At 43.2% G+C, this 26,109-nt stretch overlaps 1 protein-coding gene across 2 annotated transcripts in view; it reads left to right on the top strand.

Annotated features, from left to right (window-relative positions):
• Positions 1-26,109, top strand: part of LOC140127418 (neuronal acetylcholine receptor subunit alpha-7) — a 144,261-nt gene that overhangs the window by 69,920 nt on the left and 48,232 nt on the right. For both annotated transcript variants that reach the window (XM_072148095.1, XM_072148094.1), the window contains one exon: positions 18,549-18,593. Coding sequence is in view for 1 of the 2 variants with exons in the window: in XM_072148094.1 (XP_072004195.1) it covers positions 18,549-18,593 (45 nt within the window). In the remaining variant the exon portion in view is untranslated. The remainder of the gene's footprint in view (positions 1-18,548; positions 18,594-26,109) is intronic.

The raw sequence follows: 26,109 nt of genomic DNA, 5'->3' as shown, positions 1-26,109 counted from the left end.
AACGCATCTCATATGCCACTTGTGACCACACTTTTAGAAGTAACTAATACATTTCAATAAAATATAAATGCAAAAATTTATTAAAAAATTTATAAAAACTTGAAAAAAAAGCCCAAGCTTGTAATGCCCCGAAGGTTTATGTGCAAAATTTTAAACATTTAAAGCAAGTGAAATAATTACAAATTACATAAAACATAGAGAAAAAAAATATACATATGTGAAAAGTTGCACAGAACATCTGGAAAATAAAGATACATACGGCACATCACAGAAGGTGCAGACAAGGGAGTACTTGAGAAAGGCAGCAAAAGTTGCAGAGAAAAGATGCAGAAAATGAAAAAGTCACAAAAAAGAAAGAAGAATAACAAGCAGAAATAAAAGTCCCCATCGACACCATAAATTTACTAGTAGCTAGTTAAGCACAGAAAAATTCAATCAAACAAATAGCATTGATATTTGTTTCCTTCCCTACTGTTAGCAGGCAGTTATATAGTTATGATTCGAATCCCAAGTTTTAGTTTAGTTTAGATGCTGTGAAATCCTTAGTTCTTTTAGGACGCAAGAATATTTCGATTTGGCAACTGTTGAGGAGCCATAAGCGGCCGCAGCCCCAACTGGCATCAGGTACAGGAGGCAGGCCATTTTACTGGAGAATTTCTCCGTGTCACTAGCAAATCACTCATGACTGATGGAAATTTGCTGTTGTCACCCCATGCATACTTAATTTGTTTTTACATGCTAATGAACTTTTTTGTGCAGTCATGTCCTATGCAGAGACACGAACAGAAATGTGCTCTATTTCAGAAGAGTAGAATGCAGATTCAGCATCTGAGACAAGAAAATAAGGTGCAGATTTTGTGCTTACTACAGAAACTAACTTAAAGTTGTTTGTTTCTGGCTTGCAGATACAGAAGTCTAGAAAAACATTTTGAAGTTTTGTTTTGTTTGTGTGCTTGATAAATCTAGTCTTACACATTGATTTTATTGATCTTTTCTTCCAAGTCTTTTACTTTTGGCACAAGGAGAGCCTTCCATTAATAAACTTTACTTGATTAATGTGCCTTCTTACTATGCCTAACCTTCTGTGTAATAGTTTTAAGAGTAAAATCCTGCCTTCCTCGGCCATAGTCATATATCAGAAGACACTATGAAAAATGTTGGCATTGTCTCGTCATGAATGGATACTTATAGCCAGGTTCATTTCTAGGAGAGACTTGCTACACATAACTCGTTATTGTAGGGTTATTAATAACATTGGGAATTAATCATAAGATGAGTTTGCATATTACAAAATTATAATATTCCTTCTTATTAACCATATACTTCCCTACTACATTCAGGCTACATTCAAATGACCGTTGTGGGGACGTATATACGGCCGTATATATGTTCCCAAAGATGGCAATAGGCACACGGCGGAGGTGTTCTATCTCTTTCTGTTTGTACAGCCGTGTGCCGATATCCCCTAAGGAGAGGGAAGGGGTCATGGTTCTCCTTTGTCACACGCCAATGGGAGTATATGTTGGGCTACAGTCGTTTCAATGTGGCTTTAGGCTGCATACTGGTGCAATAGCAAAGTCACATGAAATCCAACAAGGTTGAGTTTGTGTGAATTGCTGCAAATCTTAGTTTAGGAATTTTAAGTCCCCCCTTCCACAACTACCCAAAAAAATCTATTCTCACAAATCTTGCTCCTTAACTACCTTCCAAATCACTAAACCACTTTAGTTTGGGGGTTTCAAGCTATGCTGTCTTTCAGACCAAGACATAGAAAAATATGATGTAGCAGTCTTTGCATGTTAATTATTTTGCCATAAAACTATAGGGTCAAAATGACAGGCTTTTCCACCCAGTATATAAAAGTTATGCCATGGATTTTATTATGAATATTGCAGAAAATTCCAAATTTATAATTATATATAAATAATAAACTAATATAATTGTGTATTTCCTAGCAAGTTGAGCTGCAAAGTCATTGCATACGTCACCCTTCTACATTATAAGAAGTTAAATTCTCTGTACTTCTCTTTCTATTTGGATTTTTTTGGTTCAGTTTTGTTAAAACCTACTGTATGCTACTGTAAACAGCAAGCTCAGTGTAGCCTTAGGGGTACTGAATATTTAGCATCTTTTTCTTTTGATTTTGTAGGCTACATATCTGCATATCTTTTTTTTACAATTTGCTTGTAGTATACATGGGAAACCTCCCAGTGTATATGTGACAGAGGAGGATGATTTATTAGAAATAATACCATATATGTTTTCTTTATTTATTTAGGTATTTTTTTCACAGGAACAGCTAATTATTATTTGTTATTATAAGTATTTTTTAATCATTATTTTAATTTTTTTATATTATTTTTGTTATTGTGTCAGACTCCTGCCGATGGGATGTACCTGTACGTCAAAGTGCATCAAGTTATTGCACATCTTAGCATGCAGTTACACCAAAGTGGAGTAAGGAAATAAATATGGTAGGTTATTTAGCCTTATAACAACAAAATTATAACAATTAATAAACCAAAAGGTGTTGATCTTTCCATCTATACAAAAAAAAAAGTTTGGGTATCCAGAGGTGGCGAGTCTTCCTTTCCATTAGTTCAATGGGGTGGGAATATATATTGTTACAGTCATGTAATTTATACGTCCTTAAAATTGTCTAATTTATAAATCTAGCAAATTTTTGCCAACCCACTTTTCAGACTAGTTAGTTTTCTCCACTGGATCTGAACCAAGATGTGTACAAGAGATTTATGAATCACAAGCATTTAAAAAGTGGTACAGGAGAAAACTTAGGAAATAGTCGTCCTAAATTTGTGTCTTTTGAATTTCAGCAATGACCACCTCAGGTGCCACATTAATTAAGCTGTCTAAGCCATCATAATATTTCTAGATAAATAAATGAGGAAAAAAAACAGGTTTAAAAAGGACAACACATTTCGGGGAAGGGGGAGATCTTCCCTTTCATCAGGTCCAGAAAGGATACATATAGGACAGGGGAAGGATAAACCCAAGAGGGAATTATTCACTTAATTTCTTGGATCCCATTACAGACCCAGCTCTGTACCACTTTCTCCATATTTGTAGGGTGTCCTCTGCTGCCATGAAAAGTATAGTCATACAGGCAACTTCAGGCAGCTTCACAGATGGCCATGGCTGGTGGGCAGGGCATCTATTACAAAAAGAGGAAGTTTCACAGCTAAAGGGAGGTTATAGCAGCAGGTGGACCAGTCCAATGCTGCAGCACAGGCACCACAATCTGCAGCATGATTATATTCAGCTGGGGAGCTGAATCCATGGGACACGACTCCTCCGACTCATGTGGGTCCTTCCAGCAGCTGTGGATTTGCAATGTCTACCCCGTGTATGCATCTGATCACATGAAATCCCAGCATGCCTCCATGGATTCTACTTCTCCCCATTCTCCATGGCAGCATGCTGTGATATATGACAAAGAATATACATGGGATAGACGTTGCAGATGTAACAGGACCTTAGATGAGATCACGTTAGGCCCATAACATGAAGGGCTAAATACTTACAAGAGGCCTGGAGACCGGAGGTGCCAGTCAAACAGGACATGTCTGCTCTGATACCAGGGAATATAACATAAAGTTGATTTATGAAAATATATATGCTGAAAAAAGGGTGTCAGTTTGTGAATAGGTCGAACCTGTCACTAGCTGCATTTGTGAAAATGTGGTGACAGGTTCCATTTAATTTACTATAGTTTAATTCACATAAATTACATAAAACTATAGGATGCCTTTATGAAATAGTCATATATGACTCTAGGATGTCTTGTTGTAGGCCACGATTTGCCACAATGGGGGAGATTTATCATTAGTCCTATGTAGCTTCTTGGCATAAAGTCATTGCAAACATCATTTTTGAGGTCTTTTTAGCGAGAAAAAAACACAATTCTAAAGTCACGCAATGGCGGAAAAAATACACCACAGAGTTTGCAACACCACATTTATCAACTGAGAATTTTCAAAAGAATGCAAATTTCATCGCAAAACTATACCACATAGGAGGTGGTGTATGTAGGTCCATTGCTATTACAAGGGGAAGATTTTGCTCAACTTTTAAATTTTTGCTCAATTTTATTTTTAATATTTATGTTTTATTAGATTTTATACAAACATAGTACACAACATTTGGGTACGCAGACCCTTAGGAATCAATTTTATTTTTGAGGTATCTGAGAATTTCTTGTGTAAAGACATAGCAAAAAGGCAGAGATTGAGCAGATGTTAATCATACGTGCGACTGGTGCAGTCTATTCGTATAGAGCACACACAGCTCATCAGAAGACATTTAACACTGCACATACACCACACTATAAATCCGACTGGTGGAAACCTGCCAGTCTAACTCATAGACAACTGCTCAAAATCCTGCCTAATGATAAATCTCCCCCAAGATATTTATCATTTGCTTTCCAATTGAACACACAACGTCAGCTTTCTTCTAAGTGATTCAGAGAAAAGTCACGTATACATCTCTATATGGAGGATTTGCACAATGAAGTGAAAACTCTTCTGTGTAGCCCCAGCTGCATTGTCCCGTCCTGGTTTTGTTCATGTAATAGAGTTTGCTTAGTAGAATAATATGTTCTTTTCTAGCTGCCACACAGATTCGGTGGCTGTCTAATACACAACTCTATTTCAAGTGATCACAGTAAATGTCGTAGAATACACAAAGACAATTAGTGAATGACAAACAACAATGACGGAGGGCAGCACAGCGCCACAAATACACGCTGCCTGCCAGCTCGCGGCTAATTATGAATTAAAATGCCTCTCTCTAGTCTCATTAAAAAACAGCCCCACAGGAGACAAGCATTTAACTTTAATTAGGTAGAATCAAGTAGGCAAAAAATTTACAATAGGATTTTCAGAAAACAGGAGATCAGCACACAGTACACAGAATCTATCTCTGCTAGGAAGCCACAAATGGTAAATACAAAAAACGGATCGGTTGAGCATCCTGCTTCCTGTGTGGGTGGGTTTTTCAGTCAATATTGTCAGTATCTATTACAGATGCATAATCTGTATTGGGCCAATTCCACACTGCCATTGTAGATCAGTGAAAGACAAACCTTTCCCGAGTCTAGTGTCACAGACTGACAACACTGCTGAAGATGAGACTCCTTACATCATGGCAATATATCATGCAAGGAGTGTCTGTTCCTCCACTAAACAGAAGAACTGACCCTGTAAACATAATGACAGTGTCGGTGCTGCTGTTTAGTTAAGACTCATTGCATCATATTGGACTACTATTTAAGAAGTGTCGTCCCCAGTGGTGCTGTTGGTCTGTGACAGTATCATACAATTACGACAGTATTATAAAAAAAATTATTCCGTGAAGTAGAACTAAGATCATTAAGCACAAATGATGCTGTAAAACCCAGAAACGGGTAGAAAGAGGAACACAATGGGGCACTGCAGTTCACCAAGCTATGCTGGGTGCAGGTAAGTTCGTGTCGAGCGACACATTTTTAAAAAAAATATGGTGGTTTTTCCGAATCCGTTGGGTTTTCCGACAGCCACGCCCCCGATTTCTGTTTAGTGCATTCCTGCGCCGATGCGCCACAATCCGATCGCGTGCGCCAAAAACCCGGGGCAATTCGGCACAAATCGGTAATTTCCGGGCAACCCCACGAAAAAATGCGTTTCGGGCCCTTAGTAAATGACCCCCAATGTGCAAGGCTTAATGAAAGCAGGTAATGTACCGTTGCATATATGTGTCTACATGTGTTCTATGTGATCTATTCTATGGATAAGTTCAAGCTAAACTCAAGTTAAAGATAAGAACATACATGTGGGGCAATTAATTCCAGCATGTTGGAAGGTTTTATTGTTATTTTTAACATTTGCTGCGTAATCTTTATTTGTTTATCAAGATTTGTCATAATCATTTGCATATGCTTGATAAAGGATTCTGTTAGCTGTCCATGGTGCTAGCAAAAACCTCTCATCTGCAGTTTGTAAATGCTGTATTTGTCCATCTGAAATCAGCCTTAATTGCTATTGCTGAGGTAAAGAACATTTTTATTTATTTATTTTTCAATAAGAGTCACTTTATTTCATGTAATTCATGTAATTGCTGTCACTTCCTCCCACATTGGTTAGGACATGCAGTACACAATCTGCAATGCTTTCAGCCATAAGTAGCTCTTCACTGTTCACAAATAGAGGACGGACAGAGGTGGATCAACAAATAAATGCAAGTATGTTTTTTGTGGTTTTACCTCAGTCTACACAATGCTAGATAAAGCATACTAATGAATAGAAATACATATTGAGAAATACATTGAAGAGTTTCTGTTTCTCCTTTATGCGAGAATGGAGTCTGCTTTGTAGTATTTACCCATCATCTGCTAAACTCTCAGTGTTTGTGCTTAACACTTAGGCTCCTTTTAGACTTCGTATATGGCGGGCATATGTACAAATGGCAGCTAGTATCCGGCCGCCATACCGTGCATTGTGAACGGCATGGTATGGTGAGCACACGTATGTCACTAACGTGTTATCGCCGAAAAAAAAGATAGCGCCTGCTCTATCTATAAGGCCCGGCAGCGCCCTTCTTATGAAGAGAAGGAGGGGTGTGCAGCACTCACCTCTCCACCTCTCCAGCTGAACGTATGCTATGCCTGGGTGCCAGCCTGGGCTTAGTATATTTTCAAATGAAAGCAGCCTTAGGCCTCTTCCATACTGCCATTGTGGGGACGTACTGTATATCCAGCATGCCTCACTATGGCGAGGGTCGGGTTGAGTAGTGCTCATCCTTCCTCCATTCCAGCACGCTGCCATATGCTCGCCCCTTATATATGCTACCGTATGCTTGCCGGGTGAGCATATGGCAGTGTGAAGGTAGCCTTAATCAGATGCAAGGAAAACTGTAAGTTGTCCGTGTTATATTGAGTGCTATTTATAACCTGGGTAGCGTTATGGAAAAAAAACACAATATATCATATTCACTGAAAGGACTAAACAGCCAAGTAAAGCACATTTCTTTTTTAATATTTCTTTTTATAGCAAAAACATTTCAATCCAATAAAAATAATTCAAAACAAATAGAAAACAAAACCCTAAATTACACTACCAGAACAACTTTGGCCATGTAACACATTTTAGAATTGTACTTAGGGTTGGGCCACAGGATCAGTTTTACGAGATTTTTGCTTAGATTTGCTTATATTAAATACGCATATAGAGGTGTACAGAAAATTGAGGAATTTAGGGAAGAGAGACCATCGTGTTCTATGCTATCGGTGTGTATACAAAGCTGACCCAGGCAGAGAGAGTAAAAAAGAAAAATGCTAACTTTTCCATTCTCAGTGAAAGATGAAGTGGTATCTAGACTCCTAGAGACCACGCCAACCATACCTTTTTAATATCAGATTTTTTTAAAAGCGTATTTCCATCTTTCTGCCAACAGCAGTAAGTCCATATTTTCCTCCCATACCAGAGGTTTCGGCGACACTACTTACTTCCAGTTGGAGAAGATTACTCTCCTCACCAAGATCAGTCATTTTTGTTGCATATAATATGGATGTCTCTTCTCCACTTATACCTGCAACATCGAGATTTTTGCCTCATGTGGGCTTGAGATTCTTAAAATCGCTTGTAACCTCCCATTAATAAAATAGTTTTGGACACCACCATAACATATGAGCTAAATCTGCATTGGCCATCTCGGCATTTTCCTATCTATAAAATAATTAAACCTTTTAGGTGAATGCTATAAAGAGCTGGGAAATAACAAATGATTTATTCTTAGTATCTCTTTCATCCCTATGGTCTTGGACCATTCCTCTTTTTTTATTCCCAGACAGCAGGATACTCATGCCTTCTAGATCCCTTCAACTACCAATCAGCATATCAAACACTGGATGTCTCTGTTCCCAAAATTCCTTCATTTTCTGTGCACCCCCATAGACATGCATATCTGCATAGTAAAACCATTCCTGTGTCCAAACCATGAGCACAATTCAAAAATGTGCTACATAGCCAATTGTATGTCAGAGTAAATTAGGGTTTGGGTGTACTTGTTAACTAACAACATGAAAGGGGGAAGGATGTATCATACTCTGGGGCATTATGCCCAACGAGCAAAGAGGGCAGAGTAGTCACAATTCCTGTCTTAGCACAATTAAATCAAAGGCTTGTATGTTTGTTTTAAGGAGTACAAGTCGTGACAAACCCCCCAAAGAGTTTTGCTGTTCAAGTCATTTATTGGACTCAGGGAGAAAAAGTGAATATCTTTTTGTAATAATCTGTATATTCACCTTTAGTACAATTGTCTCCACCATTTTTGCACCATTCCTTATTGCAATTGTTTTTCAGTTCCTCTATATTTCTTGGGTATTTTGCATTCTCAGGTCTCTTTAGGCCAAACCACAGCAATCCCAATCGGGTTATGGATAAGACTTTGACTTTGCCATTCTAAGACAGAAACAAGCAATTTTTTCAACCATTCCTTAGTTCGTTTGTGAGCTTTAGGCCCCTTCCACACTAGCGAGTGTGATGCGATGAACTCGCATCACACTCGCAACGCAAGCTGCCGGGAACGCACGGCCCAAACGCTGCACCGCGGGAGTGAACTCAGCATGTCAGTTCACTCCCGCGGTGCAGCGTTCGGGCCGTGCGTTCCCGGCAGCTTGCGTTGCGAGTGTGATGCGAGTTCATCGCATCACACTCGCTAGTGTGGAAGGGGCCTTAGTCATAGTCTTGTTGCATCACCTAAAGTCCACTAGAATTTTCAAAAATATCCAAAAACTTTGTATATTTGTGTATAAGATAATCCGAGTATAAACCGAGGTACCTAATTTAACCACAAACAAATGGGAAAATGTATTGACCTTAGTATAAGCCTAAGATGGGAAATGCACTGTTCTCAGCCTCCCTTAGTAATGTAAAACCCACCAGCCTCCCCCAGTGATATATAATGCCCAGTAGCCACCCTCAGTAATGAAATGCACCCCTATAATGAAATTCCCTGAAGCAGCCCCTCTAGTAATGAAATTCCATGCAGCCCCCTAGTGAAATTCCCTGCAGCCCCCTAATGAAATTCCCTGCAGCACGCTAATGAAATGATCTGCAAATCCCCTTATAAAATGCTCTGTAGTTCCCCTATTAACGCAATGCTCTGCAGTCCCCCTATTAATGCAATGCCCTGCAGCCCCTTGGTGGGTAAAACAATAAACTGACATACTCACCTTCCAATGCTCCCTGCAGCTCCTCTTCCTTCTTCTTTTCACTCGTAACAGTGGGCAGAGACGTGTCCATGTGCTATGCCCACAGGCGCACACTAGGACTTCAGCAGCGGCGACACCATAGTGTCATAGAGTCCTGAAAAACATGGCTTATACACAAGTATATATGGAAATTTTCCTACTTTTGCTTGTAATGGTAGATATGGATAATTATTTGTTTCACTTGTGAACAAAAACTTTTGGTTTTACTAGCATAGTGACAGCTGATACCATGTTGGGTGACCAGATGCAGATAACCCTAATAGTGTCTGGCTATACTGTTTGTGAAACCAAGTCAGAAAGTGACTTCTGGATTTAGAAGTAAATTCTGCCTAAAATAATAAAAAATAAACTAATTATCTGCTGCAGTTCTGTTCAGTCCAGCACCACCTCCCTAAAACTCCACATCAATTTTTTTTTTTTCACTTTACTGAAGTAATTGCCACTCATAAAGACTGCAGACCATCACTGGTCGTAATGATAAAATATATATACATGCTACTTATTTATCTTAGGCTTTTTTTCTCTTACATTTGCATTAAAATTTGCTACTTTTCCCACTCACCTATCAAAGTAAGCCACACAACAATTTCTAAGGGTTACGCTTCATATATTTTTGATAAATTTTTGCACAGTAAAATGACACAAGGGGGTTGCAGAAGAATTTGCAACTTTTGTGAGAATTTTTTAAAAAGTGGTGCAAAAAACAACAGACACACATACTTGATTTATCACCCTCTAAGTTAATTGAAACAAGTCCAAAACCCAGAAAAGCAAAAATAGACATATACAAATGTCTTGACTAGAGATGAGCGAGCACTAAAATGCTCGGGTACTCGTTATTCGAGACGAACTTTTCCCGATGCTCGAGTGCTCGTTTCGAGTAACGAGCCCCATTGAAGTCAATGGGAGACTCGAGCATTTTTCAAGGGGACCAAGGCTCTGCACAGGGAAGCTTGGCCAAACACCTGGGAACCTCAGAAAAGGATGGAAACACCACGGAAATGGACAGGAAACAGCAGGGGCAGCATGCATGGATGCCTCTGAGGCTGCTTAATCGCACCATTATGCCAAAATTATGGGCAACAGCATGGCCATGACAGAGTGACCGAATGAGGCTAGATAGCATCTAAAACATCCAATAATTGACCCTGACACTATAGGGGACGGCATGCAGAGGCAGCGGCAGCAGCGGCAGGCTAGAGAGTGGCATGGCAACATACCCTAAATGGACTCAGGCTTCAAACCAATGGGTGGCAGAGAGGAACCAAAGGAGGTGAGCAAGAAGCGCACAAATAATATTGGTACATGATAAAAGTTTGCCAGTATATTTTGTGGATTACACAGCAGGGTGGCGACAAAGTTAACATGGAAGCCATGAAAACAATCCAAAATTCTGCCTGACACAGCTCGTTTGATAAGGGGACCATGTATGGAGGCAGTGAACTAGTAGTAGATTAAAGGTGCTGCAGTTAAAACTATGTTAGTTGGATCTTGGCATGGAGCTGGCGCTCCGCTGCCAGGCGAGCTTTTGCCAATCCAAGCCCCTGTCTCTAGGCTACTCCCCAAACAGCACTTCTAAGAACCTTTTGTATAATATCAAGTGTAGTAGCGTTCTTATAAGTTTGGGATATGGCGGGTGAGGGGAATGTAAACATCTGCGCAAGAAGCGCTGAAATAATATCTGTAAATGAAAAAAGTTTTCCAGTATATTTTGTGGCTTACACAGCACGGTGGCGACAAAGTTAACAAGTTTGATGCGGAATGCCCTGTAATAGCTCTTGGGCGGTGTTCCTTTTATCACCTAGGCTCAGCAGTTTGAGCACCGCCTGCTGTCGCTTAGCGACGGCACTGCTGCTGTGCCTAGAGCTACCGACTGATGGCGCCATGCCCACGGATGGTAATTCGGAGGAGGAGGAGGAGGTGGAGGAGGGGTGGGAGGAGGAGGAGGCATAGTAGGCCTGAAACACCTGGACCGAGGTAGGCCCCGCAATCCTCTGCGTCGGCAGTATATGACCAGCCCCAGGGTCAGACTCGGTCCCAGCCTGCACCAAGTTAAGTGTAGTAGCGTTCTTATAAGTTTGGAATATGGCGGGTGAGGGGAATGTAAACAGATGCGCAAGAAGCGCTGAAATAATATCCGTAAATGGTAAAAGTTTGCCAGTATATTTTGAGGATTACACAGCAGGGTGGTGACAAAGTTAACAAGTTTGTTGTGGAAGCCATGAAAACAACCCAAAATTCTGCCTGACACAGCACGTTTGATAAGGCGGCCATGTATGGAGGCAGTGAACTAGTAGTAGATTAAAGGTGCTGCAGTTAAAACTATGTTAGTTGGTTCTTGGGATGGAGCTGGCGCTCCGCTGCCAGGCGAGCTTTCGCCAATCCAAGCCCCTGTCTCTAGGCTACTCCCCAAACAGCACTTCTAAGAACCTTTTGTATAAGATCAAGTGTAGTAGCGTTCTTATAAGTTTGGAATATGGCGGGTGAGGGGAATGTAAACAGATGCGCAAGAAGCGCTGAAATAATATCCGTAAATGGTAAAAGTTTGCCAGTGTATTTTGTGGATAACACAGCAGGGTGGCGACAAAGTTAACAACTTTGATGTGGAATCCATGAAAACAACCCAAATTTCGGCCTGACACACCTCGTTTGATAAAGGGACGATGTATGGAGGCAGCTATATGGACGACTTTTGGAGGTAGCAATGGAGACAACGTGTGGAGGCTGCTATGGAGACAATTCAATTTGGATAGTGCCTGTATGTGGCAGTCCAAAAAAGTTTTCAAACCAGAGGAGCAGGTCGGTGGCCCTCCAGAAAAATGGAATAGATTGAGTGCCTGTATGTGGCAGTCCAAAAAAGTTTTCAAACCAGAGGAGCAGGTAGGTGGCCCTCCATAAAAATGGAATAGATTGAGTGCCTGTATGTGGCAGTCCAAAAAAGTTTTCAAACCAGAGGAGCAGGTAGGTGGCCCTCCATAAAAATGGAATAGATTGAGTGCCTGTATGTGGCAGTCCAAGAAAGTTTTCAAACCAGAGGAGCAGGTAGGTGGCCCTCCAGAAAAATGGAATAGATTGAGTGCCTGTATGTGGCAGTCCAAAAAAGTTTTCAAACCAGAGGAGCAGGTAGGTGGCCCTCCATAAAAATGGAATAGATTGAATGCCTGTATGTGGCAGTCCAAAAAAGTTTTCAAACCAGAGGAGCAGGTAGGTGGCCCTCCATAAAAATGGAATAGATTGAGTGCCTGTATGTGGCAGTCCAAAAAAGTTTTCAAACCAGAGGAGCAGGTAGGTGGCCCTCCATAAAAATGGAATAGATTGAGTGCCTGTATGTGGCAGTCCAAAAAAGTTTTCAAACCAGAGGAGCAGGAAGGTGGCCCTCCTGAAAAATTGAATAGATTGAGTGCCTGTATGTGGCACTCCCAAAAATTGTTTAAAACAGAGGACCGGGTCGGTGGCCCTCCATAAAAATTAAATGCATAAAGTACTATAGCTAGAGCCAGTGGGCCCTGTAAAAAAATAGCCAGTTTCCTCTGCTTTACTGTACAAAGAGGAGGAGAAGGAGGAAAATGAGGAGGAGGAGGAGTGGATAAATTATTCAGGTTGAGCTTCCTTCACCTGGTGGAGATTGGAAATTAGGAGAAATCCAGGCTTTATTCATCTTGATAAGCGTCAGCCTGTCAGCGCTGTCAGTCGACAGGCGTGTACGCTTATCGGTGATGATGCCACCAGCTGCACTGAAAACCCGCTCGGACAAGACGCTAGCGGCAGGGCAGGCAAGAACCTCCAAGGCGTACAGCGCCAGTTCGTGCCACATGTCCAGCTTTGAAACCCAGTAGTTGTAGGGAGCTGTGTGATCATTTAGGACGATGGTATGGTCAGCTACGTACTCCCTCACCATCTTTCTGTAAAGATCAGCCCTACTCTGCCGAGACTGGGGACAGGTGACAGTGTCTTGCTGGGGTGACATAAAGCTGGCAAAAGCCTTGTAAAGCGTACCCTTGCCAGTGCTGGACAAGCTGCCTGCTCGCCTACTCTCCCTCGCTACTTGTCCCGCAGAACTACGCACTCTGCCGCTAGCGCTGTCAGAAGGGAACTACTGTTTCAGCTTGTGCACCAGGGCCTGCTGGTATTCATGCATTCTCACACTCCTTTCCTCTCCAGGGATGAGAGTGGAAAGATTTTGCTTGTACCGTGGGTCCAGGAGAGTGAACACCCAGTAATCGGTGCTGGAATAAATTCTTTGAACGCGAGGGTCACGGGATAGGCAGCCTAGCATGAAATCTGCCATATGCGCCAGAGTACCAACGCGTAAGAATTCACTCCCCTCACTGGCCTGACTGTCCATTTCCTCCTCCTCCAACTCCTCCAACTCCTCTTCTTCTGCCCATACACGCTCAACAGTGAAGGACTCAACAATGGTCCCCTCTTGTGTCTCGCCAACATTCTCCTCCTCTTCCTCCTCATCCTCCTCCACCTCCTCCGATATGCGCTGAGAAACAGACCTAAGGGTGCTTTGGCTATCAACAAGGGAATCTTCTTCCCCCGTCTCTTGTGAGGAGCGCAAAGCTTCCGACTTCATGCTGACCAGAGAGTTTTTCAACAGGCCAAGCAGCGGGATGGTGAGGCTGATGATGGCGGCATCGCCACTGACCATCTGTGTTGACTCCTCAAAGTTACTCAGCACCTGACAGATATCAGACATCCACGTCCACTCCTCATTGTAGACTTGAGGAAGCTGACTGACCTGACTACCAGTTCTGGTGGAAGTTGACATCTGGCAGTCTACAATCGCTCGGCGCTGCTGGTAAACTCTGGATAACATGGTCAGTGTTGAATTCCACCTCGTGGGCACGACGCACAACAGTCGGTGAGCGGGCAGTTGGAGGCGGCGCTGCGCTGCCCTGAGAGTGGCAGCATCTGTGCTGGACTTCCTGAAATGCGCACAGATGCGGCGCACCTTCGTGAGCAAATCAGACAGATTGGGGTATGTCTTGAGGAAACGCTGAACTATCAGATTTAACACATGGGCCAGGCATGGCACATGTGTCAGTCTGCCGAGTTGCAGAGCCGCCACCAGGTTACGGCCGTTGTCACACACAACCATGCCTGGCTTCAGGTTCAGCGGTGCCAGCCACAGATCAGTCTGCGCCGTGATGCCCTGTAATAGTTCTTGGGCGGTGTGCCTTTTATCGCCTAGGCTCAGCAGTTTCAGCACCGCCTGCTGTCGCTTAGCGACGGCACTGCTGCTGTGCCTAGAGCTACCGACTGATGGCGCCATGCCCACGGATGGTCGTTCGGAGGAGGAGGTGGAGGAGGGGTGGGAGGAGGAGGAGGCATAGTAGGCCTGAAACACCTGGACCGAGGTAGGCCCCGCAATCCTCGGCGTCGGCAGTATATGACCAGCCGCAGGGTCAGACTCGGTCCCAGCCTCCACCAAGTTAACCCAATGTGCCGTCAGCGATATATAGTGGCCCTGCCCGGCAGCACTCGTCCACGTGTCCGTGGTCAGGTGGACCTTGTCAGAAACGGCGTTGGTCAGGGCACGGATTATGTTGTCTGACACGTGCTGGTGCAGGGCTGGGACGGCACATCGGGAAAAGTAGTGGCGGCTGGGGACCGAATACCGAGGGGCGGCCGCCGCCATGAGGCTGCGAAAGGCCTCGGTCTCTACTAGCCTATAGGGCAGCATCTCCAGGCTTAGCAATCTGGAGATGTGCACATTAAGGGCTTGGGCGTGCGGGTGGGTTGCACCATATTTGTGTTTCCGCTCCAGCGTCTGGGGTATGGAGAGCTGAACGCTGGTGGATGCTGTGGAGGATCGTGGAGGCGACGATGGGGTTTTTGTGGCAGGGTCCTGGGCAGGGGGCTGACTATCAGCTGAGACAGGGGAAGGAGCAGTGGTGTGCACGGCCGGAGGTGAACGCGCTTGTTGCCACTGAGTGGGGTGTTTAGCATTCATATGCCTGCGCATACTGGTGGTAGTTAAGCTAGTAGTGGTGGAACCCCTGCTGATCCTGGTTTGGCAAATGTGGCACACCACAGTCCGTCGGTCATCCGGTGTTTCCTTAAAGAACCTCCAGACTTCTGAAAATCTAGCCCTCGCCGCAGGAGCCCTCGCCAGGGGAGCTTCACTAGTTGACACATTTGGCGCTGATGCACCAGCTCTGGCCCTGCCTCTCCGTCTGGCCCCACCACTGCCTCTTCCAACCTGTTCTGGTCGAGGACTCTCCTCCATCTCAGAAGCACTGTGTTCACCCGGCCTCTCAACCCAGCTTGGGTCTGTCACCTCATCATCCTCCGATCCCTCAGTCTGCTCCCCCCTCGGACTTCCTGCCCTGACAACAACTTCCCCACTGTCTGACAACCGTGTCTCCTCATCGTCGGACACCTCTTTACACACTTCTTCCACTACGTCAACAAGGTCATCATCACCCACAGACTGCGACTGGTGGAAAACCTGGGCATCGGAAAATTGCTCAGCAGCAACCGGACAAGTGGTTTGTGACTGTGGGAAGGGTCCAGAAAACAGTTCCTCAGAGTATGCCAGTACAAATGGCAAATTTTGCTGGGAGGGGGCAGACTGGGGGGGAGGAGGCTGAGGTGCAGGAGCTGGAGGAGTGCCGATTTCGGTGACATGGGTGGACTGCGTGGAAGACTGACTGGTGGACAAATTGCTCGAAGCATTGTCGGCAATCCACGACATCACCTGTTCGCACTGTTCTGGCCTCAACAGTGCTCTACCACGAGTCCCAGTAACTTCAGACATGAACCTAGGGAGTGTAGCTCTGCGGCGTTCCCCTGCTCCCTCATCAGCAGGTGGTGTCTCACCCCGCCCAGGACCACGGCCTCTGACCCCTGCAGTAGTTGGACGCCCACGTCCCCGCCCTCGTCCTCTACCCCTAGCCCTCGGGTTAAACATTTTGAAAATGAGAGTTATAACTTTAATTTTTTTTTTACCTTTTTTTTGTGTTTTTTTTTTTTTTTTGTGTTTTTTAGTTTTTAAAACCAAACAATGCTATCCTATTGCTATGGCTATTTTCTAGCCAAGTATGAAAGCACACTACTATGCCAGATGAGATGACGCTGAGTTATGAAAAAAATAAACGTAAAATAAAAAAGGAAATGGCAGACTGTGGCTAATTGAAATCCAACCCCGGGCCCTAATAAATTTTCCCACTTCGGTCTTTGCGATGGATATGTGCGTCACTAAGCGCAAAACACAGTGGTCGCAAGTCTCACTCCAAATTGCTCACAATTTGCTAGTAGATGCACTGCAACAACTACAGCCACCAGCAGATCAACCAGAAATCAAATATATATAACGCTACTGTAGGCGTAAGTAAGCCGTTTGGATTCTCCTATGGCTATTTTCTAGCCAAGTATTAAAGCACACTACTATGCCAGATGAGATGACGCTGAGTTATGAAAAAAATAAACGTAAAATAAAAAAGGAAATGGCAGACTGTGCCTAATTGAAATCCAACCCCGGGCCCTAATAAATTTTCCCACTTCGGTCTTTGCGATGGATATGTGCGTCACTAAGCGCAAAACACAGTGGTCGCAAGTCTCACTCCAAATTGCTCACAATTTGCTAGTAGATGCACTGCAACAACTACAGCCACCAGCAGATCAACCAGAAATCAAATATATATAACGCTACTGTAGGCGTAAGTAAGCCGTTTGGATTCTCCTATGGCTATTTTCTAGCCAAGTATTAAAGCACACTACTATGCCAGATGAGATGACGCTGAGTTATGAAAAAAATAAACGTAAAATAAAAAAGGAAATGGCAGACTGTGCCTAATTGAAATCCAACCCCGGGCCCTAATAAATTTTCCCACTTCGGTCTTTGCGATGGATATGTGCGTCACTAAGCGCAAAACACAGTGGTCGCAAGTCTCACTCCAAAATGCTCACAATTTGCTAGTAGATGCACTGCAACAACTACAGCCACCAGCAGATCAACCAGAAATCAAATATATATAACGCTACTGTAGGCGTAAGTAAGCCGTTTGGATTCTCCTATGGCTATTTTCTAGCCAAGTATTAAAGCACACTACTATGCCAGATGAGATGACGCTGAGTTATGAAAAAAATAAACGTAAAATAAAAAAGGAAATGGCAGACTGTGCCTAATTGAAATCCAACCCCGGGCCCTAATAAATTTTCCCACTTCGGTCTTTGCGATGGATATGTGCGTCACTAAGCGCAAAACACAGTGGTCGCAAGTCTCACTCCAAATTGCTCACAATTTGCTAGTAGATGCACTGCAACAACTACAGCCACCAGCAGATCAACCAGAAATCAAATATATATAACGCTACTGTAGGCGTAAGTAAGCCGTTTGGATTCTCCTATGGCTATTTTCTAGCCAAGTATTAAAGCACACTACTATGCCAGATGAGATGACGCTGAGTTATGAAAAAAATAAACGTAAAATAAAAAGAAACTGGCAGACTGTGCCTAATTGAAATCAAACCCCTAATAAATTTTCCCACTTTGGTGTTTGAGGTGGATATGTGTGTCACTAAGAGCTAAACACAACGGTAGCAAGTCCCCCTGCTAATTCTTACAATATGGTACTACTACCACACTACTAGTGCCAGCAAGCCCAGCCACAAGCAAATAAAAAAAAAAAGGATAACGTTATTGTAGCCCTAAGAAGGGCTGTTGTAGAATCACTCCTGCCTAACAGTAAGCTAATAGAACACCCTAACGCTTTCCCTGACCAGCAGCAGCTCTCTCCCTAGCGGCATCCAGACAGAGAATGATCCGAGCAGCGCGGGCAGCGGCTAGTCTATCCCAGGGTCACCTGATCTGGCCAGCCAACCACTGCTATCGACGTGTAAGGGTACCACGTCATGCTGGGTGGAGTGCAGAGTCTCCTGGCTTGTGATTGGCTCTGTTTCTGGCCGCCAAAAAGCAAAACGGCGGGAGCTGCCATTTTCTCGAGCGGGCGAAATACTCGTCCGAGCAACGAGCAGTTACGAGTACCCTAATGCTCGATCGAGCATCAAGCTCGGACGAGTATGTTCGCTCATCTCTAGTCTTGACTAAAGATAAATGACCCCTTTGTCTTTCTTTCTCTTTCTGTCTATATCAAAGACTGACTTCTCGGTAGATAAAGAAACAGCATACTAACTTTGCTTAGAAGGAACAGTTAGAAGAGATGAAGGAATGCTATCTTGGGAACAATACATAGACTGCACAAGCACAGTAGAATAATTGAATATAACGGCAGGGATGCTATTCTCTAAACACATTTTTATTCTCATTTTAGGATGAAAAAAATCAAGTTTTAACAACGAATATATGGTTGCAAATGGTAAGAAATCACGTTTCTTTCAATATTTCCTATAACGAGCTACATTGTCTTTCTGTATGAATGAACAATAACTCCATATTAAATGAAGTTTGGTAGAATATTTATAGTAAATACTTGCCGGCTGGATAAAATGACAAATGCTTATTGGGTTTAATATATTCCCAACAATATCCTGTGGCTGAGGTTTGTAAAGAACATGATGTTATAGTCATAGTACGTTAGCATATATTCATATAAAACTTTATATTTTTTTTAATATAAGCCCTCACATGTACTAGCTGTATAGACCCATCACTATAACATCTACACTAAGAATCTTACAAGCGTTACATCTGCTTTAGCAATTCAATTTATATGGAGATGAGAAAAACGTATCCAAAAATGCAGTTCAGTTTTCAGAACATCTATCCAGCCATAAAGTATTGAAATATAGTGAAATAACATAATTTTAAATACAGTACTACAGGAAAATAAAATTGTTGGATATCAACTCTACAAGACACTGACATGGTTATGTACAAATCATGACACAAAATGATGGGGCTCCAAAAAAACAGAAGTATGACCTGATGACTTACCGTATATTCCAGCTTATAAGACGACCTGGTGTTTAAGATGACCCCCCTACTTTCCTGTTAAAATATAGAGTTTAAGATATATTCGCCGTATAAGACTACCCCTTTTCCAACGCATACAAAACACCGGTAAAAATTTTAATTATGCCCCCCTCCCAGAAGCCATAATTAATGTCCTGCCCCCCCTCAGTAGCTATAATTAATGTCCTGTCCCCCCAGTAGCCATAATTAATGTCCTGCCCCCCCCCCAGTAGCTATAATTAATGTCCTGCCCCCCAGTAGCTATAATTACTGTCCTGCCCCCCCAGTAGCTATAATTACTGTCCTTCCCCCCAGTAGCCCTAATTAATGTCCCCTCAGTAGCTATAATTACTGTCCTGCACCCCCAGTAGCCATAAATAATGTCCCCCACCACCAAACAGGGCCCTATATATTTAAGCTAAATAAAAAACATTAATTCTTACCTTATCCCGCTCCTCTTCGTGCTGCCTCTCATCAGGGGATCCGGCGCAGGCGACGGCTGATGACGCGTCTGCCGGTCAGGTGCCGGGTCATAGACCTCAGCAGACCTGGCGCAGGCAGACGCTTCACATAGCCTGCGTCAGCGAAAGTGATGGGTGTCGACGGCGGGTAAGTAGTGTTACGTGGGTGGGACGGGGGGCGGATCGGGGGCCCGTTCTAATTATGACAGCTCCGGGCCCTCCCTGATCCAGCGCACGGACCAGATGCAGAACAGTCCGTGCACTGTAACAGGCAGGCCCGCGTCTGTCACAATTCAAAACATCTGCCCGCTCTGTGCTGCGCCGAGTTATCAGCGCAGCGCAGGGGTCAGGTGCGGGCCTCTGACTGACCGGCAGCAGAGCTTCGGTGGATCGCGGGAAAGGTGAGAAACATTACTGGCGTATAAGACGACCCCAGACCTGACAGAAGATTTTTCAGTCTTCAAAAGTCGTCTTATACGCCGGAATATACGGTAATTTATTTTTCTCTGGGATACTACGGTAAGTGCTATAAGTATTGCTAATCTATACTACAGTACTGTATGTTGAAAGAGTTTAATGTGTTAAAGAGTTCCGATTGGTCAACTAGACAACAAAAGAATTTTGACAAAATAATGACCTTCAGAGTTTCAGTAAAAGTCAACTTTCTTCAGAGGTGATTTAACCGGTTAAGGGCCGGGCCATTTCCCGTTTTTTCATTTCCATTTTTCACTCCCCACCTTCAAAAATCTATAACTTTTTTATTTTTACACGTAAAAAGCTGTGTGATGGCTCATTTTTTGCGTAACAAATTGCACTTCATAGTGATTGCATTGAATATTCCATGCCATGTACTGGGAAGCGGGAAAAAAACTCCAAATGCAGTGAAAGTGGTGAAAAAACGCATTTGTGTCGTATTCTTGTGGGCTTGGATATTACGGCTTTCACTGAGCGCCACAAATGACGCATCTAATTTATTCTTTGGGTCGGTACAATCACAGGGATACCAAATTTGTATAGGTTTTATAATGTTTTCATACATTTACAAAAATTAAAACCTCATGAACAAAAATTTTTTTTTTATTTTGCCGTCTTCTTGTGCTTATAACTTTTCCATTTTTAAATGGCAAAAAAGTGCCAGTTTTGACTTTGGACGCAATTTTCCGTTACGGGGTTAAACGCAGTGAAAAACCGTTATCATATTTTGATAGATCGGGCATTTTCGGACGCGGCGATACCTAATGTGTTTATGATTTTTACTGTTTATTTATATTTATATCAGTTCTAGGGAAAGGGGGGTGATTTGAATTTTTAGGTTTTTTTATTATATATATATATTTTTTTAACTTTTTTTTTATTTTAATTTTTACCATTTTTCAGACTCCCTAGGGTACTTTAACCCTAGGTTGTCTGATCGATCCTACCATATACTGCCATACTACAGTATGGCAGTAAATGGGGATTTTACTCCTCATACATTACAATGTTACATTGTAATGAATGGGTTAACCCGAAGTAGCTTCGGGTCTTCGTGAGACCCGAAGCTACCATGGCGACGGATCGCCGCTCCCCAATGACGTCACGGGGAGCGGCGATCCTCGGAAAGATGGTGGCGCCCATGCGCCGCCGTCTGTTTGAAGCCGCCGGCAGCTTTGCCGGCGGCAATCAGCAAGAAAACACCCGCGATTGGTGCCGGCACCGATCACGGGTGTTACCGGTAAGCCTTTGCTGCAATATGCAGCAGAGACTCACCGGCTATGGAGAGGGCTCGGCCCGCGAGCCCTCTCCATGCATCGGAACGCGACCGCCGCCGTGAATACACGGTGGGCGGTCGCGAACCGATTAAAATGCCTACCCCCCAATACAATACACACATTTGCTCTTGGCTCAAAATATTCTGGAATATGGTATATGTTCTGGGAGAGGAATAGATTCTCATGATAAGGACATAGTTTTGCCCTTATACAAATCACGGGTCTGACCACACATGGAATATTGTGTACAGTTTTGGACACCAGTGTATAAAAAGGACATAGTAGAGCTGGAACGGGTGCAGAGGAGAGCAACCAGGATTATTAGGGGAATGGGGGAACTAGAATACACTCACAGATTAAAAAATTTGGGATTATTCAGTTTAGAAAAAAGATGACTGAGGGGAGACCTCATCACAGGAAGCAGGAATTGAATTTTATTTTCAAATAGTTTTCTATTGCATAAAACACTGCAATAGAAAACTATCAAAATATCATTGTAAATGATAAAATACTATTGTAAATATCAAGAAAACCCATGTTTAAAGGGAACCTGTCACCAGGAGACCCATTTTTAGCACTCCCACCGGTCCCCACAGAGCATAATACCTACCAACATGGGGAGAGAAAAAGAACTGGACCGCACATCCTCACATCACACAATGATCTACTGCGGCTAGGCTAGATTGTGTAACGAACTCAAGGTTCTTAGTTACATTTTGATCAAATTGTATAAGCCCACCAACCACTTCACGGTGACCTCTTTATGCTGGGTCCCTACGCTATTATGTGCGGCATCACATGGCGTCCACCACCCCTGCAGCACAGCCCGTGATGTGTGGATGTGCGGTCCAGATCTTTTCTCTCCCCATGTTGGTTTGGTACATTCTATCCCTTCATTTATTTAGTTTTTCCTGGTACAGGCACTCCGCCCCATTCGACCCAGGTTTTTTTAAATTAGCAGGAGACTGCATATAGGGGGCACCTACTTCCTCTCAGCTACTGTCTGAGACCACATGGTACAGTGAGTATTCAACACCTGTTCACACATGGTGAGCCATTTTTCCTGTCACATGGTGCGGTATTGCATGGCGTCCGCCGCTTCTGTGGTGCCGTGCTGGTGGGAGCCCGGGGACCGGAGCCATGGCGGCTATGCCTGCCAGCATGGGTGGTGGGGGGCAGCTGGGTCTTGGTCCCCGCCGGCATTGTGCTGCAGCGGTGGTGGACACCATGTGATGCCGCACATAATAGCGTAGGGACCCACCATAAAAAGGTCACCGTGAAGTGGTTGGTGGGCTTATACAATTTGATCAAAATGTAACTAAGAACCTCAAGTTCGTTATATAATGTAGCCTAGCGGCAGTAGATCATTGTGTGATGTGTGCATGTGCGGTCCAGTTCTTTTTCTCTCCCCATGTTGTTTTAGAGCATAATACATACACTGCCAAAGTTTTTTTTTTAAATAAAAAATAGGTTTTACAGAAAAAAAGTTATATTATATTGTACCTTTCATTAGCATCTGCTGTGTGAGTAGACACTCGTCCCCTGGGAGTGGCTGGAAAGGAGCAGTTTCTCCCCCACCTTTGGGAAACCGCTCCTCCATGTGTCCTTTTCAAATACATGAATAACTCCCCTCACTCAGGATTGGCTGTAGAGGAGCAGGGGGCATCGCTAAGCCAAGTGATGGGTGTTTTCATATATTTGAAAAGGACACATGGTTGGTTCCCCCACCCTTGAGAAACTGCTCCTTTCTAGCCCCTCCCAGGAGACGAGTGCCTAGTCACACAGCAGATGCTAATGAAAGGTACAATAAAACATATCTTTTTTTTCTGTAAAACCTATTTTTTATACAAAAACACTTTGGCAGTGTATGTACTATGATCTGTGGGGACCGGGGGAGTGCTAAATATGGGTCTCCTGTTCTTCCCTTTAATTCCCCTTGTTAGAAATTAAAAAATGGTTTGAGAACATTGAATAAAATAATAAATTAATTTAAAAAACGCAAAAAAGAATCATCACTTTACATATTTCTATTGTAAAAATAAATGCAATGGGCATTAAGCTCTACGCACCCATTGTCATCACTTTACATCTAGTTGAGAATGTGCATTTGGATGTACTGTGCTGCCCAAGGTACTCTGCAGGCACAGTAGCCATTCCTGTAAGATTATGATGGCAGCTGGCAATGCATTTATGTCACGGGTGCTCCCCCATGTCTCTCCATGTTCACTGGAGCGGCGCCTGTGCTTCTTACCTGTCGCTTCTCCTGTTCCTGGCCGTGCATGTGTGTCCCTGTCTCCTAGGGCGTGCGCGTGCTGGCTTCAGAAAATTTAAAGGGCCAGCACATCGTTAATTGGCGCTTGCCATTTCCCAGAATTCTATATGAACATGCCTCTCCCTGTACACCCTGCCCTGTTCGATTATCCTGATTTCCCGTTGTTACCTCAATTCTGTTCCTGAACTCGCTCATGTGCTGCCCGTCCAAACCTTCCGCTATGTCCATGACTCTGATCATGTGCTGCCTGTCTCGACCTCCTGCTTGACAATGACAATGATTCTGCACATCGTCTTGGCTGCCACCTGGATCAAAGTCGTGCCTGTGGAACGAGCTGGTGGTACCACGCCGCAACAAGTCTAAACTGCTTTGTGGCAGGCTCTGGTGAAAACCGAGTACCACTTAGAATCCGATCCCAGGTGTTGGCTTACGTCATCGTCCGCGGTGGTACAGAGGATCCACTACAACTGGTACTGACAATTTAAAAAGTTAAAAGCAGGAGGGTCCTGCCAGTGGATGTCATGGCTGCCTCTCATGATCATGCCCCCAGGGCTGCCATGAATGTTTATATGAAAGAGAACCTAGTTATAAATTGAATCCTTCCTAAATAAACATATTTCTAAAAACTACCAATAGAAAGCAGTGCTACCATCCCTAAAAAATTTTCATGTGATGTTCCTATAAACTATCACATTATGTTCCCAAAGTTATCTCACCATGTATGCAAGTAACCCTATGTGAGTCTGATCTTCATTGCTAATTCTGGCATATTCATAAGTATCCTCCATAGCCACACCTACAGCATGAGGGAGGGGGAATGAGGTAGCTGATTTCTCTTTGGACGGTAACACACAGCCAATGTCTCTCTCAACTCCCTCATTCCCTTTCCATAAAGAATTCTCTTCAGCCACTTACAAACAGCCAACATCTCTCTCAAGTCCCTCATCCACCTCCCTCAGGAATTCTCTTCAGCAAGTTACACAGCCAACATCTCTCTCAACTGTTTCATTCTTCCTCTTTCATGAATTCTTTTCAGTTACTCAAAAACAGCCAACGGGGGTCATTTATCTTATATCTGATTGTTTAGGCTAGCTTTTGCTTGTCTCTTTTCCGTCTTATTCTTTGGTAATTAATCAATCTCACTTTTTCCTTGTGTAAAATGAGGTTTTTTTTCTTACAAATGTCAAGCAAATGTCTCATGTCATTTCTTTCCATTTTCTAATTTTTGCTTTAGTATGGTTTAGTCTGGAGTCTTTGCGCCAAACAATGTTGCCAATTTTTACAATTTGAAATTATACATTTTGCACATCTGGAATAGAAGATAAATGTGTCTTACAGATGAAACAAAAGTCCGGCGGACATTTCAAAATGCCCACAAAAAGGCGCTAACATTGCAATGCGCCAAAAAAGGAGGAAAAATAATGATAAATGACCCCCAAAGTCTCTCTCAACTCCCTCATTCCTCCTCCCTCAAAAATTCTCTTCAGCCAGTCACATACAGCCAACATCTCTGTAATGGGAGGTCGAAAATCCCTATGTTCCCCAAAGTGAAGACACAAAACAAAATTTAAAAACAAATAACACTAAAGAATAACAAGCATTACGAGTTACAACGGAGATGGCAGTAAAGTGCAGAATTGCATATACATAAAGGAAAGTCAAAATGTGAAAGTAGAAAAGCATAGATGCTAGAAATACAGTGAGATAATGACAAAGGATACAAGCTAGCAGTAAAGTGAATCAATAACAGGTTAGGAAGCAGGTCTAGCAAAACTAAAACTGGCACTGGACTGGATGTGGACAAAACACTTATAGGAGACTTTTCTCCAGGTGATTGGAGCAGAGCTCTGTCAGTGACAACAGTTGAGGATTGCTAGACCAGAGTAAACTGCAGGAGGATAATGGCATGGTGCAGTCAACTTCAAATCCAGCAGTAAGTTAAGTGTGGGTTCATACAGACAAATGACAAGTAAAACATAAAGAAATTATTTGTGCCACCTAAGCCGCATTCTGTGTACAGAGGTAGTCTTTGGCACGGTTGTTGAAGTCTCTCTCAAGTCCCTCATTCCCCCTCCCTTAGGAATTCTCCCTCAGTCACACAGAGCCAACGTCTCTCTCAATTCCCACATTACTCAATACTACTACTCATATACTGCATACAGTATATGGACCCAGCATAGTACTAATACTCCTACACTACATACAGGATATGGGTCAAGGACAGCACTACTACTATTATTCTATGTAGTATTCTATTCTATGTCCCACTTTTGTAACCTTTACACTTGGACCACCAATGATTTAACTGTTAGCAAATAAATACTATTGAATCCCTGATATGTCTTTTATTTTTTTGAATTAGACATCCTAAGTAAGCGGCTTTCATATAGGTTTACAGAAAAAAAGGAAGCAATCAGAGAAATTGTCCTTTTTGAA

This window comes from Engystomops pustulosus, chromosome 4 (assembly GCF_040894005.1).
Source record: "Engystomops pustulosus chromosome 4, aEngPut4.maternal, whole genome shotgun sequence".
NCBI lineage: Eukaryota > Metazoa > Chordata > Amphibia > Anura > Leptodactylidae > Engystomops > Engystomops pustulosus.
Note: the sequence above shows the minus strand (reverse complement) of the source record. Positions and strands in the feature narration are given on the sequence as shown.